This window comes from Ammospiza nelsoni, chromosome 8 (genome assembly GCF_027579445.1).
Source record: "Ammospiza nelsoni isolate bAmmNel1 chromosome 8, bAmmNel1.pri, whole genome shotgun sequence".
NCBI classification, from domain to species: Eukaryota; Metazoa; Chordata; class Aves; order Passeriformes; family Passerellidae; genus Ammospiza; species Ammospiza nelsoni.
Window position 1 is genome coordinate 18,469,248 of NC_080640.1, and position 18,416 is coordinate 18,487,663.

An 18,416-nucleotide genomic window follows, 5' to 3' on the forward strand; every position below is an offset into this window, starting at 1 on the left:
AGAATCTGAAATTTGGACCCACTCTGACAATAATGGGTTGTTTCTAAGGAGCTTTTGTATGGTATAACCTGTGGATATAAAAATAGGAAAAACTTATTCTCCAGTGTTTTACCAACACAAAAATATTTCTCATTTGGAGAGGAATTTCTGATGGGATTTTTGAGGAAGTTAGCAAAATTCAACAAGGTTTTCTTTTGTCTCATTTCTGTGAAGGATGGAAAACAGAATTGGTACCTCTCTCTTTCTGCCTTACACATTTCATTAATTTTTGGTGGTGCAAAAATAATAAAAAATTCAGAGGATGAGTGATGTATTAATCTACTTTCCTGCAGATGGACAATCTCATGAACAAAAAATCCCAAACCAGTAAAAATCACCTGTGGCCAATGTTCTTGAGCATTTCCCAGCTTGGAGCAAGGGAGATGAAAGACTCCTGAGTTTCATTGCTAAATTAGTTTTATTTAGAGGGGAAAAAAAAAGGAAGTTTCAGTATTACCAGCTACACTAGTAATAGAAAAACCAATACAATTGCACCTTGAGACTAAAAATGTCTTTTTAAAAACATTTACATGCAATTTTTGGGTGTCAGTGAATACAGTTTATACTCTGGAGTCTATGAGACAAGGCTCTACATTTCCTTGGCCGGGTAAACCCATGAGAATTAATTTTCTTTCTTCTCAAGTGCCAGCTCTTGTTTGTGCTGAGCTGTTCACATTCAAAATCTTCTTGCACTAAGAAAGTCATCATAATCTGTAAGAAAACTGGCGCCCAGATTATACAGAAACTCTTGGGACCTTACAGGTAATAAGGGTCTAATTTGAAAATAAATAAATACAGGTTGAAAAAAGGAAACTAGTAGAATGAAATCCTATTTAATTAAAAAGTTAACTAAACATCTATAAATCAGTTAAAACAAAAAGTTTTCACAACTAATATTAAGAAATAAGACACTATCTGATTATGCATCTGGTAAGCTAAATTAAAACACTTAGGAGGTCAGAAGGCAGCTACTGAAGTGCTCTCTTATGAGATTTCCCCATGTCGTGCTTCTCTGTGATGGCAAAGCATCTGTAGGAAGCAGAGAAACTCCCCAGAGCAGAGAGGTTTAGAGCAGGGGTTACAACACTCCAGAAAAGCCAGAAGAACACGGCTGTGAGGGGTCATCCCTCTGCAGGACATCATAGCGACAGCGCTTCTTGTTGAAAACAACTTTACATTTCTCTTTGTCATAAGAACCAGGAATGAAAAAGCTGTCAGAGGCAAAGTAAAAGCAAATGTTAGCTTGAGAGCAATAAAAGATTCAATACTTCAGTGATTATAGCTTGAACTGCTGCTCAGTGAGACAGGTCAAACCATGCCTAAGGGCAGCTGAGCTTGCTGGGCACCACACAGCTGCAGCTTCCAGAGCCTTAAATGATGCCCGGTGCACTGCATTGTGAAGATCTTCCAGGATGCTCAGCACAGCACTCTGCAGTGACATAAGCATGGGCTTGGCATCTTTCCTTTTTCCTTTAACTTTTCATTATTTCCACTTTGCATACAATTTGGTGGCTGCTCCCTGATAGACTGTTCCATCTGAATAAAGACAAAGATCATCATCATGGTATTTTGGGCTTTTGAGAAAGCAGGAGAAGGAGAGGAGAAGGCTGGAGAAATACTTCAGAGCAGAGCCTTGTCATTCTATGTTCAGCATATTCACTGGAGAAAAGCACGTCAGGAAAGGGATTCAGATCACCAGAAGCTCTTTAGGGAAACTTCACTTAAGTCACCTACCCTCGCTTCCTGAGATAATGAAAGACAACTGTCGTGAAAGAGAGGTTCACAAGTTCCTTAAAAATTAAAGGCAAGCACCAACTGGATGTGCCTGGAAGGGTTTGTGTCCACTCCCAGTCAGCAGAAAATGAGGAAAGGCAAACACAGCTAAGGATAGAAACAATCGACAGCTGTATGTGGCACTCACAAGCTCTGTGACATGGGTGAGAAAAAGCTCTCTTGTACCCTTACAGACCCATTTATCCCCAGCAATGGAAAGCTGTGGTCATCCTACAGGCAATGATGGTACCAAGAATTTCAAACTTACATGGTACAGCAATGCATTGCACGTTCGTCACAGTTGCATTGGTAGCAATCTTCTGTCCTGTCAATGTGTCCAAAGGGATACAGTTTTCCATTCCACATACAGCCTGCATAAGACAGCACCAAAACAGAACAGGTTCTTTAAGCCTTCACCTAAAGGAGATGTCAACTCCTGAATGAGCTCCATGTGCGGGAATAGCAGTGGCCTGCTACCACCAGTTGCAGGAATATTGCTGCAACCACAAGCAGCCCAGGGGAAGACTTTGTTTTTCCCCTGCTTTTACCATCTTGCTGCGGGATACCCCTATTTCTGTTTTTGCACTGTCTTTCCCCTCCCTTGTATTTTGTGCCCTTCCTGGCAGTTCCACAGAGAGCCAAGTTACCACAGAGCAATCAGGTCAGAGGATCTTCCTTGTTTCTACCTCTGAAGGGCCTCCCTGGAACCTGAAGTGAAGTTCTGCAGCCTGCATCAGCCAGGGTCACCATGGTGCCCACTGCAACAAGGAAAGCCAGAAAGCTCTTCTGGAAAGAGAAAGAAGCAAATGGAAATTTCTCCCCTCTTATGAATCAACATATATTACAGGCACTGCTGCCTCCTCTGTAGAACCTATGCCATTGCTGAGATGCTCATCAAAGGCACTTCTTGATGTCTGTGCCTTTGGGATTATGTGAGCACAAATCACAGGAGAACCAGGCCATAGGACTATGTTGGTCTATTTATCATTACCTAACTGTTGATTTAGATTCTGCAAACACATTTGGAAGCTTGAAGACTTAGAAGAGGACACAATTTGAGGGATCAAAATGAAAAACAGAAAAAATACACAGACAATATATACACACTTTTTTTCTTTGCAAAACAACAATATTTTAGACTGTGCTTCACATTTATAAGTTTTAAAAGCATAGCCCTGAATGTTTGCAAAACTCTGAATATTTTCACAAACATTTCTGAGGAAAGGATAACAGCAAGGAAAGACTGTACAGCTTCTTGCAAAGAATTCCAATGCAAAGAGCAAAATTCACAGTAATCTTCCAAGAGGTGTCTTCCTGTCTTTGCATCTTACAGGTTTGAAATACAGTGTAGCCACATTTCAAATGGGTAACTAGATGGTTCTCTTAAATACTCTCCTTTTGCAGTTTTAAAGCAAATACCTATCTGTATCCCCATTACAAAAACACTCAAACCAATCTAAACCTTGGACTTACCATTGTGGAATGCTTGGCTTCCAAAGAGCTCTAGGTTTCCTGAGAAAGCTGAAGTTCTTTATGTGGAATCAGAGAGCAAATACTTTATGCTGCCTGTATGTTGTGCAATTCAAGTCTAGGTGGAGGGGAAAAAGCCTGCTCCATGCAAATGCAGGTATTTTGTAACATCCAAAGAAATCTCTGAAATTTTTCCAGCTGGCAATGAGAAAATGTTTGGTTTTGTAGAGCACCGACCTGGGTAAATTGCTGACTCCAGGACTTGGAATTCCTCAGAAGAGTTATGATTAGGAAAAAATACTTTTTTGATGGGAAACAAATATTGATAGCTAAGCTGTAGACAGCATTATCCAGCCAGGTGATTTTTAGATGGGGCAGAAATGCATGCCAAATCCTGCCTGCCATCAGAGGGCTGGAACATACTGAGTGGTGCATTTGGTGTTAATAGCAAATGGAGCTTCTGCCAGATCTTTGCATCCTCACTGTCAGTGCTGGGGTGTGCACTGAAAGATAACAAAGGTGCTTGGCCTCTACCAGGATCAAACCCTCTGAACACTGAGACCTTAGCTGAAGCTGGATCCCATTACAAGAATTCTCCTTCTTGTCTACCAAAATAAGTTCTAAGGTAACAAACTCATTTTCATAGATTTTAGAAGAAATAGTTTCTCTCCTTTTTTGTGATGCTTTGCTAGGAAAAATATTTGGAATTCTGAAATACTTCAATGTCACATGGTACAATTCCAGGCTACAACAAGCTGGATATTAATCTTGATGTCTGCACTTCTCAGTGCTTCACACGAAAAAGTAATCTCTCAGGAAAATCCAAGTTTTTTATTTCATTAAATTCTTTATACAAAAAAAAAAAAAAATTAATAAATGCCTAAATTCTGAAAACCATATTTTCTCAAGATGCAGTTCCTACTTAGGTAGGAAGTCTTTGACCTCCATGTTAAAACACAACTTCCCTTAGAAGCTGTGGCTGTTTTTTCTGTAAGCAAGAACTTTCCTTCAGGTGCATCAGCTGAGGCTGTGTTCTCTGTAATTTTGACATGAAGTAGCATAAAACTAGAAAAGTCATTCAGGACAAACTCCAAAACTGTTCCTCTCTTGCAGAACAACAAACCCTTTCGGGCAAGACTTACTTTAGATGGTTAAGCAACATGTAAATCTTTCTTTTCACATGCTCCATTTAGAGGAATGATGGGATGGAATCAGTGAATGGCTGTCAAGATTTTAAGAAGGTAAATGTGAATCTTTATACTCGGAAAAGCTGAGCTGACTCTTCAGTCTGGCCTCTCACATTTCTCATCTTTACAGGAACCAGCTGTACAGAAACACAGAGCTATGCAGGCTGATACCCAGCCTGCAGCACAGACAACTTAAAAAGGTGAAGTATGTAATACCAGTGCCTGCAAAATACTTGGATTTTTTTCCCCAATCCAAGGTATGTTACTTGCAGGTTTTAGAAACCTTTAAAAAAAGTTCATAAGCAAATCACCAAAGCCAGACAAAATACACCCCATTAAACCTTTCTGATTCTAATAAATGCTCACAGAGACAGATTGTCTTGTGATTGATTGTCTTGTGAAGGAAATACCCCTGCTGGATAAATGTAGATTGACTCTTGATTTGGGGCCAAATGAGGATCCCTGCACTATGAATGCTCCCCTGTGTGTAACCTCATACTATTACAAGACAGAAGATTTGTTGTGATCATGGAAATTCACTAAACAATCCACGTGTTTTGGAAGGAGTCTTTCTTATCAAACCATGGAACAGTTAACTACAGACTGTTGTGGCTTTTTAATATCCAATTCTGAAGTGGAGGCCTCCATGTAGAGGAAACGTTTAACAGGGTTTTGTTGTCTGGTCAGATATTTGGGCAGATTTAGGACCCTAGGGATTTTGCCAGGTGGGAGATCTGATTTCCAAGCCCTGCTTTGAAGCTGAGCTTCGTTCCCCTGTGAATGTGGGGAGTTGCTGTACTGAAGAGAGAAAAGGCATCTGCATTTTCAGTAGCTCCAGCTCTGCTGCCATGAGGAAGCACATCTCCACAGGCTGATCTAGATCCCTTTCTCAAAGTGGACAAGAACCACTAAAGCAGCACAGTGTGTGCAGACATTCAGGATCAGGGCTTGGCAGAGGACAAGTCAGAGTACCAGAGTTTAAAGCTTAGCATTGCTTTAAACCACAGGCCTGGTCACAGTGGGCAATGCACATGAGCAGTCACTGCCAGTGATGGGGGATGATGTTGATGAAAACAAGGGAAAAATGGGAGAAAGGGGATGATGGTCTCTCATCCTCACTGACTTTTCTGAGGTGTTAGCAGCACAGGCCTTACCAAGAGTCTGTGCACACTGAAGAGGAGCCATGGTACAGCATGTCCCAAATAGTGCATCACTTCCAAATGATAATGGATTTTGACACCTGGCTAAAAGAGAACCTGGAAAGCCTGACAGTGGCTTGTGCCAGGGTGATGGTGCACAGCATGTCAGAGTAGAGAACCAAATGCATTTCTTTGTCAAATAAGGTGGCATTTCCCCATGTCACTGCAAAAAGCTTAACATCAATATGAATCATTTATGGATGTTTCATCTCAGTTTATTGTAGCCAATAAATGCAATCAGGACAGAAATGAGATACTCTCTCTGATTATGCATCTGATAAGTTGAATTGCAAAACTTAGGAGGTCAGAAGGCAGCTACTGAAGTGCTCTCTTTTATGAGATTTCCCCATATCATCGTGCTTCTCTGGGGTGTCAAAGCATCCGTAGGACACAATGCAGAGAGGTTTGGAGCAGGGGTTAGCCAGCAGCACCAACAACAAAACATGGCTGTGAGGGGTCGTCCCTCTGCACCACATCATAGCGACAGAACTTCCTCTTGAAAACAACTTTACATTTCTTTCTGTCATAATCAAAAGACGTGGCAGAGCTGTTATAGGCAAAGAGAAAGCAAATGTTAGCTTTTGAGCAATAAAAGATTCAATACTTCAGTCATTATAGCTTGAAATACTGCTCAGTGAGACAGGTCAAACCGTGCCTAAGGGCAGCTGAACTTGCTGAGTACCCAACAGCTGCACAGAGCCTCAAATAATGCCCTGTGCAATGCACTGTGAAGATCTTCCAGGATGCTCAGAACTAGCAAAGGCACTGGTAGCACAGCACTCTGCAGTAGCATAAGCATGGGCTTGGCATCTTTCCTTTTTTCCTTTAATTTTTCATAATTTCCTTTTTCATTATTTCCATTTTGCATAAGATGTGGTGGCTGCTCCCTAATAGACTGCTCCCTCTGAATAAAGCCAAAGATCATCATCAAGGTATTTTGGGCTTTTGAGAAAGCAGGAGAAGGAAAGGACAAGGCTGGAGAAATACTTCAGAGCAGAGCCTTGTCATTGTATGTTAGCATATTCACTGGAGAAAAGCACGTCAGGAAAGGGATTCAGATCACCAGAAGCTCTTTAGGGAAACTTCACTTAAGTCACCTACCCCCACTTCCACAGCTAATGAAAGACAACTGTCGTGAAAGAGGGATTCACAAGTTCCTTTAAAAATTAAAGACAAGCACCAACTGGATGTGCCTGGAAGGGTTTGTGTCCACTCCCAGTCAGCAGAAAATGAGGAAAGGCAAACACAGCTAAGGATAGAAACAATCGACAGCTGTATGTGGCACTCACAAGCTCTGTGACATGGGTGAGAAAAAGCTCTCTTGTACCCTTACAAACCCATTTATCCCCAGCAATGGAAAGCTGTGGTCATCCTACAGGCAATGATGGTACCAAGAATTTCAAAATTACATGTCACAGCATTCCATTGAACGTTCATCACAGCTGCATTTGTAGCAATCTTCTGTCCTGTCAATGTGTCCAAAGGGATACAGTTTTCCATTCCACATACAGCCTGCATAGGACAGCACCAAAACAGAACAGGTTCTTTAAATTTCGACCTAAACAAAGAAGAGCTTAAAAATTATTTCAGCTATTCTGAAAATGGAATTCCAAGCAATAGTAAAATACAATTAATTGGGTTTTACTCTTTCAACCCCTGAATGAGCTCCATGTGCGGGAATAGCAGTGGCCTGCTACCACCAGTTGCAGGAATATTGCTGCAACCAGAAGAAGCCCAGGGGAAGACTTTGTTTTTCTCCTACTTTTACCATCTTGCTGCTGGAGTCCCCTGCTTGTGGTTTTCCAATGTCTTCCCCCTCCCTTGTATTTTGTGCCCTTCCTGGCAGTTCCACAGAGCAATCAGGTCAGAGGATCTTCCTTGTTTCTACCTCTGAAGGGCCTCCCTGGAACCTGAAGTGAAGTTCTGCAGCCTGCATCAGCCAGGGTCACCATGGTGCCCACTGCAACAAGGAAAGCCAGAAAGCTCTTCTGGAAAGAGAAAGAAGCAAATGGAAATTTCTCCCCTCTTATGAATCAACATATATTACAGGCACTGCTGCCTCCTCTGTAGAACCTATGCCATTGCTGAGATGCTCATCAAAGGCACTTCTTGATGTCTGTGCCTTTGGGATTATGTGAGCACAAATCACAGGAGAACCAGGCCATAGGACTATGTTGGTCTATTTATCATTACCTAACTGTTGATTTAGATTCTGCAAACACATTTGGAAGCTTGAAGAGTTAGAAGAGGACACAATTTGAGGGATCACAATGAAAAACAGAAAAAATACACAGACAATATATACACACTTTTTTTCTTTGCAAAACAACAATATTTTAGACTGTGCTTCACATTTATAAGTTTTAAAAGCATAGCCCTGAATGTTTGCAAAACTCTGAATATTTTCACAAACATTTCTGAGGAAAGGATAACAGCAAGGAAAGACTGTACAGCTTCTTGCAAAGAATTCCAATGCAAAGAGCAAAATTCACAGTAATCTTCCAAGAGGTGTCTTCCTGTCTTTGCATCTTACAGGTTTGAAATACAGTGTAGCCACATTTCAAATGGGTAACTAGATGGTTCTCTTAAATACTCTCCTTTTGCAGTTTTAAAGCAAATACCTATCTGTATCCCCATTACAAAAACACTCAAACCAATCTAAACCTTGGACTTACCATTGTGGAATGCTTGGCTTCCAAAGAGCTCTAGGTTTCCTGAGAAAGCTGAAGTTCTTTATATGGAATCAGAGAGCAAATACTTTATGCTGCCTGTATGTTGTGCAATTCAAGTCTAGGTGGAGGGGAAAAAGCCTGCTCCATGCAAATGCAGGTATTTTGTAACATCCAAAGAAATCTCTGAAATTTTTCCAGCTGGCAATGAGAAAATGTTTGGTTTTGTAGAGCACCGACCTGGGTAAATTGCTGACTCCAGGACTTGGAATTCCTCAGAAGAGTTATGATTAGGAAAAAATACTTTTTTGATGGGAAACAAATATTGATAGCTAAGCTGTAGACAGCATTATCCAGCCAGGTGATTTTTAGATGGGGCAGAAATGCATGCCAAATCCTGCCTGCCATCAGAGGGCTGGAACATACTGAGTGGTGCATTTGGTGTTAATAGCAAATGGAGCTTCTGCCAGATCTTTGCATCCTCACTGTCAGTGCTGGGGTGTGCACTGAAAGATAACAAAGGTGCTTGGCCTCTACCAGGATCAAACCCTCTGAACACTGAGACCTTAGCTGAAGCTGGATGCCATTACAAGAATTCTCCTTCTTGTCCACCAAAATAAGTTCTAAGGTAACAAACTCATTTTCATAGATTTTAGAAGAAATAGTTTCTCTCCTTTTTTGTGATGCTTTGCTAGGAAAAATATTTGGAATTCTGAAATACTTCAATGTCACATGGCACGGTTCCAGGCTACAACAAGCTGGATATTAATCTTGATGTCTGCACTTCTCAGTGCTTCACACGAAAAAGTAATCTCTCAGGAAAATCCAAGTTTTGATTCCATTAAATTCTTTATTTATACAAATAAAGTTTTAAAAACCGCATAAATTCTGAAAACCATATTTTCTCAAGATGCAGTGGCTACTTAGGCAGGAAGTCTTTGACCTCCATGTTAAAACACAACTTCCCTTAGAAGCTGTGGCTGTTTTTTCTGTAAGCAAGAACTTTCCTTCAGGTGCATCAGCTGAGGCTGTGTTCTCTGTAATTTTGACAGGAAGTAGCATAAAACTAGAAAAGTCATTCAGGACAAATTTCAAAACTGTTCCTCTCCTGCAGGACACAAAACTCTTTTGGGCAAGATTTAATTTAGTTTGTTAAGCAACATCAGAACATTTGTATTCACATGCTCCATTTAGAGGAATGATGGGATGGAATCAGTGAATGGCTGTCAAGATTTTAAGAAGGTAAATGTGAATCTTTATACTCGGAAAAGCTGAGCTGACTCTTCAGTCTGGCCTCTCACATTTCTCATCTTTACAGGAACCAGCTGTACAGAAACACAGAGCTATGCAGGCTGATACCCAGCCTGCAGCACAGACAACTTAAAAAGGTGAAGCATGTAATACCAGTGCCTGCAAAATACTTGGATTTTTTTCCCCAATCCAAGGTATGTTACTTGCAGGTTTTAGAAACCTTTAAAAAAAGTTCATAAGCAAATCACCAAAGCCAGACAAAATACACCCCATTAAACCTTTCTGATTCTAATAAATGCTCACAGAGACAGATTGTCTTGTGATTGATTGTCTTGTGAAGGAAATACCCCTGCTGGATAAATGTAGATTGACTCTTGATTTGGGGCCAAATGAGGATCCCTGCACTATGAATGCTCCCCTGTGTGTAACCTCATACTATTACAAGACAGAAGATTTGTTGTGATCATGGAAATTCACTAAACAATCCACGTGTTTTGGAAGGAGTCTTTCTTATCAAACCATGGAACAGGTAACTACAGACTGTTGTGGCTTTTTAATATCCAATTCTGAAGTGGAGGCCTCCATGTAGAGGAAACGTTTAACAGGGTTTTGTTGTCTGGTCAGATATTTGGGCAGATTTAGGACCCTAGGGATTTTGCCAGGTGGGAGATCTGATTTCCAAGCCCTGCTTTGAAGCTGAGCTTCGTTCCCCTGTGAATGTGGGGAGTTGCTGTACTGAAGAGAGAAAAGGCATCTGCATTTTCAGTAGCTCCAGCTCTGCTGCCATGAGGAAGCACATCTCCACAGGCTGATCTAGATCCCTTTCTCAAAGTGGACAAGAACCACTAAAGCAGCACAGTGTGTGCAGACATTCAGGATCAGGGCTTGGCAGAGGACAAGTCAGAGTACCAGAGTTTAAAGCTTAGCATTGCTTTAAACCACAGGCCTGGTCACAGTGGGCAATGCACATGAGCAGTCACTGCCAGTGATGGGGGATGATGTTGATGAAAACAAGGGAAAAATGGGAGAAAGGGGATGATGGTCTCTCATCCTCACTGACTTTTCTGAGGTGTTAGCAGCACAGGCCTTACCAAGAGTCTGTGCACACTGAAGAGGAGCCATGGTACAGCATGTCCCAAATAGTGCATCACTTCCAAATGATAATGGATTTTGACACCTGGCTAAAAGAGAACCTGGAAAGCCTGACAGTGGCTTGTGCCAGGGTGATGGTGCACAGCATGTCAGAGTAGAGAACCAAATGCATTTCTTTGTCCAAGAAGGTGGCATTTCCCCATGTCACTGCAAAAAGCTTAACATCAATATGAATCATTTATGGATGTTTCATCTCAGTTTATTGTAGCCAATAAATGCAATCAGGACAGAAATGAGGTACTCTCTCTGATTATGCATTTTGTAAGCTTAATTGCAACACTTAGGAGGCAGCTACTGAAGTGCTCTCTTATGAGATTTTCCTATATCATCGTGCTTCTCTGTGATGGCTAACACCTGTAGGAAGCAGAGGAATTCCACAATGCAGATAGGTTTGGAGCAGGGGTTAGCCCACACGAGAATAGACAAAACATGTCTTAGAGGGGTCGTTCTTCTGCACCACATCATAGTTGCAGCGCTTCTTGTTGAAGACAACTTTACATTTCTTTTTGTCATAAGCAACAGGAGTGTGGAAGCTGTCAGAGGCAAAGAGAAAGCAAATGTTAACTTTTGAGCAATAAAAGATTCAATACTTCAGTCATTATAGCTTGAACTGCTGCTCAGTGAGACAGGTCAAACCATGCCTAAGGGCAGCTGAGCTTGCTGGGCACCACACAGCTGCAGCATCCAAAGACTCAAATGATGCCCTGTGCACTGCACTGTGAAGATGTTCCAGGATGCTCAGAACTAGCAAAGGCACTTATAGCACAGCACTCTGCAGTGACATAAGCATGGGCTTGGCAACCTTTCTCTTTTTTCCTTTAATTTTTCATTACTTATACTTTGCGTAGGATGTGGTGGCTGCTCCCTGATAGACTGCTCCCTCTGAATAAAGAGAAAGATCATCATTGAGGTATGTTGGGCTTTTGAGAAAGCAGGAGAAGGAAAGGACAAGGCTGGAGAAATACTTCAGAGCAGAGCCTTGTCATTGTATGTTAGCATATTCACTGGAGAAAAGCACGTCAGGAAAGGGATTCAGATCACCAGAAGCTCTTTAGGGAAACTTCACTTAAGTCACCTACCCCCACTTCCACAGCTAATGAAAGACAACTGTAGTGAAAGAGGGGTTCACAAGTTCCTTTAAAAATTAAAGACAAGCACCAACTGGATGTGCCTGGAAGGGTTTGTGTCCACTCCCAGTCAGCAGAAAATGAGGAAAGGCAAACACAGCTAAGGATGCCAAAAAGACCTGCATGAGGCTTTCACAAGCTCTGTGACATGGGTGAGAAAAAGCTCTCTTGTGCCCTTACAATCCCATTTATCCCCAGCAATGGAAAGCTGTGGTCATCCTACAGGCAATGATGGTACCAAGAATTTCAAACTTACAGGGAACAACATTCCATTCCATCTTCGCCACAGCTGCATGCGTAGCAATCTTCTGTCCTCTCAATGAATCCAAAGGGATACAGTTTTCCATTAATCACACAGCCTGCATAAGACAGCAGCAAAATAGAACAGGTTCTTAAAGCCTTCACCTAAAGGAGATGTCAACTCCTGAATGGGCTCCATGTGCTGGAATAGCAGTGGCCTGCTACAACCAGTGTTAATATTGCTGCAACCATACACAGCCTAGGGGAAGACTTTATTTTCCCCCAACTTTTAGCAACTTGCTGATGGATACCCCTATTTCTGTTTTTGCACTGTCTGTCCCCTCCCTTGTATTTTGTGCCCTTCCTGGCAGTTCCACAGAGAGCCAAGTTACCACAGAGCAATCAGGTCAGAGGATCTTCCTTGTTCTTACCATCTTTGGCCTCCCCTGGCTTGTGAATTTTACTCCAGCAGTGTGCATCACCCAGGGTCACTAGGATGCCCATTGCAACAAGGAAAGCCAGAAAGCTCTTCTGTAAAAGAACACAGTCTCATGCCATGCATTTTAATCCTCATTGATTTGCTCTCTTTTTAAAAAGCTGTCACTGAACCTGAATCAAAATTAGAAATATCCTTATGTGTATATGAAAATAGTGGAAAAGTACACTCCAGATATTTCCCTGCATTTTTCATTTAGGTGGGAAGATACAAAACGGCATGATATTACCATGTCAGCAGCATCACTCCCTGCCAAAATACAGTCTCTCAAACTCACAGAAAACTTCAGTGGTATTATAAACTTGAGAGCCCTGCCAAGCTCTTGACAGTGCTTTATTTATTGCTTTTGAGTCAGCTTTGGCTCTTTCTCTAGCAAATCTTTGTTGAGTATCCCATTACTTCACTTCTGGGTACAGCAATTGCTTCACATTTTGCAATGGAGAGGAGATCTCAGATCGAAATCTATTCCAGTAGGTTTTTTGGCACAGGTGGCTGGTCAGGGAAGACAGAGATAAATGTATGTCTTTGGGCAAAATTTGAGTGCTGAACATTGTACGTAGCATCACCTGAGCCATCTTGTCAAACCATGCAGACACAGTTGGGACTTGACACAGGACACACCTCCTTTTCTCTCGCGGAGGCAACAGCATCTAAAGAAGCTTTCAGCTACATGCCCTGGGACCTGCTGAACATCCAGAACTTCTTTAGAAAAGGTCTGCATGTCTTTGTAATGATTGTTTTACTGAAACAGAGGGACTAGAGAAGCAGGAGAGAGCACAAATTTATTTTGATGAGTTGCTTCAGCTGAATAATGTAAAGGAAAAGTTTCAGAATAGCCAGAGACTGAGAAGAGATGCAGGATGTTATTAAAATTTTTCTTGATAGCATTTGCAGACTAACAGGAAAGGATTTGAAATGAGTAGAGCTTTCCAAGTTGCTGTTCTGAACTTTGGAAGATATTGCTGAGACTGTTGCTGCTTGAAACAGGGTTTAAAGTAGCAGTGAGAGGCTTGGCTTACTTGAATCACAATGCCGTAAGACATTGAAAGTTTCTGAGCCTCAGGGAGGAGGTGAGCCAATGAGAAACTCCTCTGTCTGCTGTGGAAATACTTGATATTTTAATCCTTGATTTCCTCCTTTATTATGGACAGACATTTAAGGTATAGTGAAAGCAAGGAAGAGGAGGGTTTATGGAGTGGTCTGGGAAGGGGGAAATGCTTCATTTTCATTGTGGTTCTGTGATGTGGAGTTCCTGATGCTTTAGGCTAGAACAGAGACAGCTGTCATGCTGAGCACCACAGCCAGAATGAAAGAAGATAAAGGAAAAGACTGAAACTCCTAAAGTGTGCTATTCCATGGTGCCTGAGTTAGGTGTTTGCAAGAACACAGATATTCCATGCCATGTCACTCCTGTCTTTATAAAAAATACAAAAAATTCCTCATGTGTTGTGCTGTCTTACGATAATATTTTATCTTTTTTCCCTCTAGCATTTTCCTTATGCTACACCCAGAACTGCCAGTCACATGAGCTCAGACATGCTCATCTCTCTAAAGATCAAAATATAAGACCTTCCACTGAAACTAAAGACAAACATAAGGGGAAGTCTCTGGTGTTCAATCAGGTTTCTGAATGTGCTTTATGCTGCAACAAGCAAGTGATTTGTCAGCTAAGTTACAGAAACTTGGCAATAAAGCTTAAACACAGAAAGAAGCAAATGGAAATTTCTCCCCTCTTATGAATCAACATATATTACAGGCACTGCTGCCTCCTCTGTAGAACCTATGCCATTGCTGAGATGCTCATCAAAGGCACTTCTTGATGTCTGTGCCTTTGGGATTATGTGAGCACAAATCACAGGAGAACCAGGCCATAGGACTTTGTTGGTCTATTTATCATTACCTAACTGTTGATTTAGATTCTGCAAATACATTTGGAGGCTCGAAGACTTAGAAGAGGACACAATTTGAGGGATCAAAATGAAGAACAGAAAAAATACACAGACAATATATATATATACACACTTTTTTTCTTTGCAAAACAACAATATTTTAGACTGTGCTTCACATTTATAAGTTTTAAAAGCATAGCCCTGAATGTTTGCAAAACTCTGAATATTTTCACAAACATTTCTGAGGAAAGGATAACAGCAAGGAAAGACTGTACAGCTTCTTGCAAAGAATTCCAATGCAAAGAGCAAAATTCACAGTAATCTTCCAAGAGGTGTCTTCCTGTCTTTGCATCTTACAGGTTTGAAATACAATGTAGCCACATTTCAAATGGGTAACTAGATGGTTCTCTTAAATACTCTCCTTTTGCAGTTTTAAAGCAAATACCTATCTGTATCCCCATTACAAAAACACTCAAACCAATCTAAACCTTGGACTTACCATTGTGGAATGCTTGGCTTCCAAAGAGCTCTAGGTTTCCTGAGAAAGCTGAAGTTCTTTATGTGGAATCAGAGAGCAAATACTTTATGCTGCCTGTATGTTGTGCAATTCAAGTCTAGGTGGAGGGGAAAAAGCCTGCTCCATGCAAATACAGGTATTTTGTAACATCCAAAGAAATCTCTGAAATTTTTCCAGCTGGCAATGGGAAAATGTTTGGTTTTGTAGAGCACCGACCTGGGTAAATTGCTGACTCCAGGACTTGGAATTCCTCGGAAGAATTATGATTAGGAAAAAATACTTTTTTGATGGGAAACAAATATTGATAGCTAAGCTGTAGACAGCATTATCCAGCCAGGTGATTTTTAGGTGGGGCAGAAATGCATGCCAAATCCTGCCTGCCATCAGAGGGCTGGAACATACTGAGTGGTGCATTTGGTGTTAATAGCAAATGGAGCTTCTGCCAGATCTTTGCATCCTCACTGTCAGTGCTGGGGTGTGCACTGAAAGATAACAAAGGTGCTTGGCCTCTACCAGGATCAAACCCTCTGAACACTGAGACCTTAGCTGATCCCATTACAAAATCTCTTTCTTCTCCACCATAATGAAAAATTCCTCTCAAATCAAAACCCTGCTGTTATTCCCGTGGAACTCTTCTGGCTTTGACCTGAATAATTACAGTAGAGTGTTAGATCACTTTTGAATGTGCACTTTCCCAAGAAGTGATAAACTTCGGAGTGCTAATCAAGTACTCTGCTTTCTCTTGTTCCTACAACCTCTTTTCAGAAAGAACTATCCACCTGTGGCCCTACCTACATTTAAAATACTTCATTACAGATGCTGCCAAGCAACTTGAAACTCATTCCTGTGGGAGACTTATCAGCTACAGTCTAGCCTATGGTTATTAAGTTTAGAGACTGAAAAAATAAGGTGAATCATTTGGGACTTTATTTTTTTAGAGTAAATTAAATAGAGAGTTATATGCTTTTCAGATGGCAAGAAAAATTGTCATTTTTTCCTGTGCACTATATATTGCTGCATACTAATAATAACTAATTTGACCCAAAGAATTCAGCAGGAGCAAAAGAAATTAAAATACAACACAACCGAATTCCTGGAGCTCCCTGGAGGAAATGCTAAATCTGAAGTCTGTGCAGGTTTGATAATTCTTTAGTAAGAAAGGCATAATTGATGAAAAGTTCCTAAGCATTCAATTGTCCAACTAAACACCTGACTTTTGGTTTTTTTCTGATATAATCACTACATTTTAAAATTTCAATTTAATGATAGTCATGTTTTCATTGGAAAATTGAATAAATATCCTTTCTCATCCTTTGATTCTGGCATGGTAGATAACAGTACTTTGTCATCCAGCTCTTCATCTTGTCCATGTTTAGAGTGCGTTGAGTTAGCTTAAAACCTTTCTCAGCTGAGTACAGCAGTTTTCATCTTTAGTCCTGTAGCACAAATTTATTTTTATTCATGCCACCCATTTCTGCACAGTCTCCAACCTGACAGTATCTCATTTCAAATCTGAATATAAAACAAGGTGTAAAAGCATGTAAGTGTTGTAGGAACAACCTCAGACAGTATGAAGGACATAATGCCATTCCTGTATATGTGTCCAGGCTCTTCATCAGCTGTCTTAAACTGAACCATATTGTTCTAGATAGCGGACACTTGCTTTCCATCCCTAAATTCTTCTCAGGGGCACTGTAGTTAATACAAATTTTATGCTTTACAGAGTTTTTTAAAAATCCTATTTCTCCCAAATGAAAAAAAACCCACAAAAAACTACCTAAAGCACGAACTAAGAAAGCACAGTTTATTTCACCATTAGGATGACCATACTTATTTATTATTTGGCACATTAAATATTATTTGCAAACTCTATCCGTGATGATTGTGTATCTCTTGATATAAAGCTTTCATACACATGTAGAGAAATCATGGGTGATGTGCACCATCCTATGTCTTGTACCGCTGTGAAGCCATTCCCATCCTTTCACTTGCTGTGTGCAGGCTTTGCTACCCCCAGGTCACCCTGGGCTGAACAGGAAATTTGGTGCCAGTTCTTTTGTGGCTTTTTGATAGAGACCTCAAAGCAAGACTGATTTTGCTTTCAAGGTGTTTGTTAGGCACAACACCTTATTCTTCTGCCAATGATTTCTTGCCAAAGATGCTGGGGCCCTGCCAGCTGTGCTGCGGGCTGTCTGCTGTAGGCTGACACTTCTGGGTGCCTTTCAACCTCCTGCCTGAGCATACACAGATGTTGCTTTAAAAGAATTTAGTCCCTTCCTAAAGTCTTAGATCTGGCTACATCTCCAGTGGATTCCTCTTTTCAATACAATTTTTTTTCCAGGATAATTGCTTCCATAGCACTGCACTAATTTTGCCAGAGCATGCAGAGTTCTTAACAGAGAATTAAAGGAAAAATGAGGAGGGCAGTGACAGGACAAGGGTTTATCATTCTAAAGTGAAAGAGGTCATGTTTAGAACTGTTATTGTGAAGAAGTTCTTTACTGTAAGTGTGGTCAGACAGCGGCACAGGTTGCTTAGAGAACTTGTGGATGCCCCATCCCTGGTAGTGTTTAAGGCCTGGCTGGATGGAGCTTTGAACAGCCTGGCCTAGTGGAAGGTGTCCCTGCCAAAGGCCAGAGGTTGGAACTAGAGGATCTTTAAGGTGCCTTTCAACCCAAACCATTCTATGATTTGGTGTTCTTATTTTCCATCAAAAGAGCTGGTGTCCTTGTGGTAGGTTAATACTCAGTGAGAGAATAAGTTTTTTGCAAAGTTCACTCCTGATTCTATGGAACTTACATACATCATGCAGATAAATATTTGCACATTAAGTCATGCACATAACTAAACCTCCAATATGTTGGAAACACAATCTTTAGTTTAAATAGGTTTGAACCTACTTGAAGAAAGCTGGAAAACTCCCATTAATTTCTGCAGCCTTCAAACTAGATCTTAGGGCTTGGGTCAAGCAAAGCACTAATGTATATCCTTAGTTTGAGCCCTCTGGATAGTTCCATTGTTTGCAGTGGAGCCACTCTTTGCTCTCAAGCACATACTTGGTGCAAGGCTTTCCTGGGTCTAACCTGGAACAGAAGTTCACAGCCATCCTGGTTCTATCTTCTTTATCAACTATGATACCTCAATTAGTATGAGAAGCTTCATTTCTTGATTTGTTTGCAAAAGTGGGAAGGTAGCACTGCTTCATCAGTCCTATGAGTTTCAAGCTTTACAAAAGACTAAAGTAGAAAACCATGGGACTGTGATTCAGAACTTTTTTTTTTATTTCTTCATTCTGACGCTGAGTTGATACATGATTTTTGGTGACTCCTTTAACTGTCAGAGATTTCAAGTTTCAGAGCTTATGACGTGGAGGAATTCAGAAACCAGAGACAGCACAGAAGTCAAGT

General features: G+C 41.0%; 3 protein-coding genes across 6 annotated transcripts; all 3 read right to left on the reverse strand.

Annotated features, from left to right (window-relative positions):
• Positions 1–438: 438 nt before the first annotated feature.
• Positions 439–3,480, reverse strand: LOC132076352 (beta-microseminoprotein-like). Of its 4 annotated transcripts, none has more exons than XR_009418891.1 (4): positions 3,286–3,480; positions 2,460–2,598; positions 2,081–2,183; positions 439–1,250 (listed from the first exon to the last, which is right to left on the reverse strand). XR_009418891.1 is itself a non-coding variant. In XM_059477393.1 (4 exons), exons 1-4 carry the CDS (start codon positions 3,286–3,288, stop codon positions 1,118–1,120), a joined length of 339 nt encoding a protein of 112 aa, XP_059333376.1. In that variant the 5' UTR covers positions 3,289–3,480; the 3' UTR covers positions 439–1,117. The 4 variants fall into 4 exon arrangements, 2 of the variants coding, with proteins under 2 accessions (XP_059333376.1, XP_059333377.1); XR_009418892.1 differs by having other exon boundaries at positions 2,460–2,570; positions 3,286–3,378; XM_059477393.1 differs by having other exon boundaries at positions 2,499–2,598.
• A 2,381-nt stretch (positions 3,481–5,861) lies between these two features.
• Positions 5,862–8,463, reverse strand: LOC132076280 (beta-microseminoprotein-like). Its single transcript, XM_059477283.1, has 4 exons — positions 8,344–8,463; positions 7,557–7,656; positions 7,078–7,180; positions 5,862–6,215 (listed from the first exon to the last, which is right to left on the reverse strand). Exons 1-4 carry the CDS (start codon positions 8,344–8,346, stop codon positions 6,086–6,088), a joined length of 336 nt encoding a protein of 111 aa, XP_059333266.1. The 5' UTR covers positions 8,347–8,463; the 3' UTR covers positions 5,862–6,085.
• A 2,454-nt stretch (positions 8,464–10,917) lies between these two features.
• LOC132076239 (beta-microseminoprotein-like) lies at positions 10,918–15,117 on the reverse strand. Its single transcript, XM_059477213.1, has 4 exons — positions 14,992–15,117; positions 12,539–12,638; positions 12,124–12,226; positions 10,918–11,273 (listed from the first exon to the last, which is right to left on the reverse strand). The coding sequence occupies exons 1-4, from the start codon at positions 14,992–14,994 to the stop codon at positions 11,144–11,146; spliced, it is 336 nt and encodes a 111-aa protein (XP_059333196.1). The 5' UTR covers positions 14,995–15,117; the 3' UTR covers positions 10,918–11,143.
• Positions 15,118–18,416: the final 3,299 nt, after the last annotated feature.

Excerpts from the sequence above, each read along its gene's own strand:
- LOC132076239 (XM_059477213.1), bottom strand. Across the intron at positions 12,227-12,538 it reads GCCAGGGGAGGCCAAAGATG|GCTGTGTGATTAATGGAAAA; the intron begins GTAAGAACAAGG and ends TGTCTTATGCAG. Across the intron at positions 11,274-12,123 it reads GGAATGGAATGTTGTTCCCT|CTTCCACACTCCTGTTGCTT; the intron begins GTAAGTTTGAAA and ends TGCCTCTGACAG.
- LOC132076352 (XM_059477393.1), bottom strand. Across the intron at positions 2,184-2,498 it reads TCCAGGGAGGCCCTTCAGAG|GCTGTATGTGGAATGGAAAA; the intron begins GTAGAAACAAGG and ends TGTCTTATGCAG. Across the intron at positions 1,251-2,080 it reads GCAATGCATTGCTGTACCAT|CTTTTTCATTCCTGGTTCTT; the intron begins GTAAGTTTGAAA and ends TGCCTCTGACAG.
- LOC132076280 (XM_059477283.1), bottom strand. Across the intron at positions 7,181-7,556 it reads TCCAGGGAGGCCCTTCAGAG|GCTGTATGTGGAATGGAAAA; the intron begins GTAGAAACAAGG and ends TGTCCTATGCAG. Across the intron at positions 6,216-7,077 it reads TCAATGGAATGCTGTGACAT|CTCTGCCACGTCTTTTGATT; the intron begins GTAATTTTGAAA and ends TGCCTATAACAG.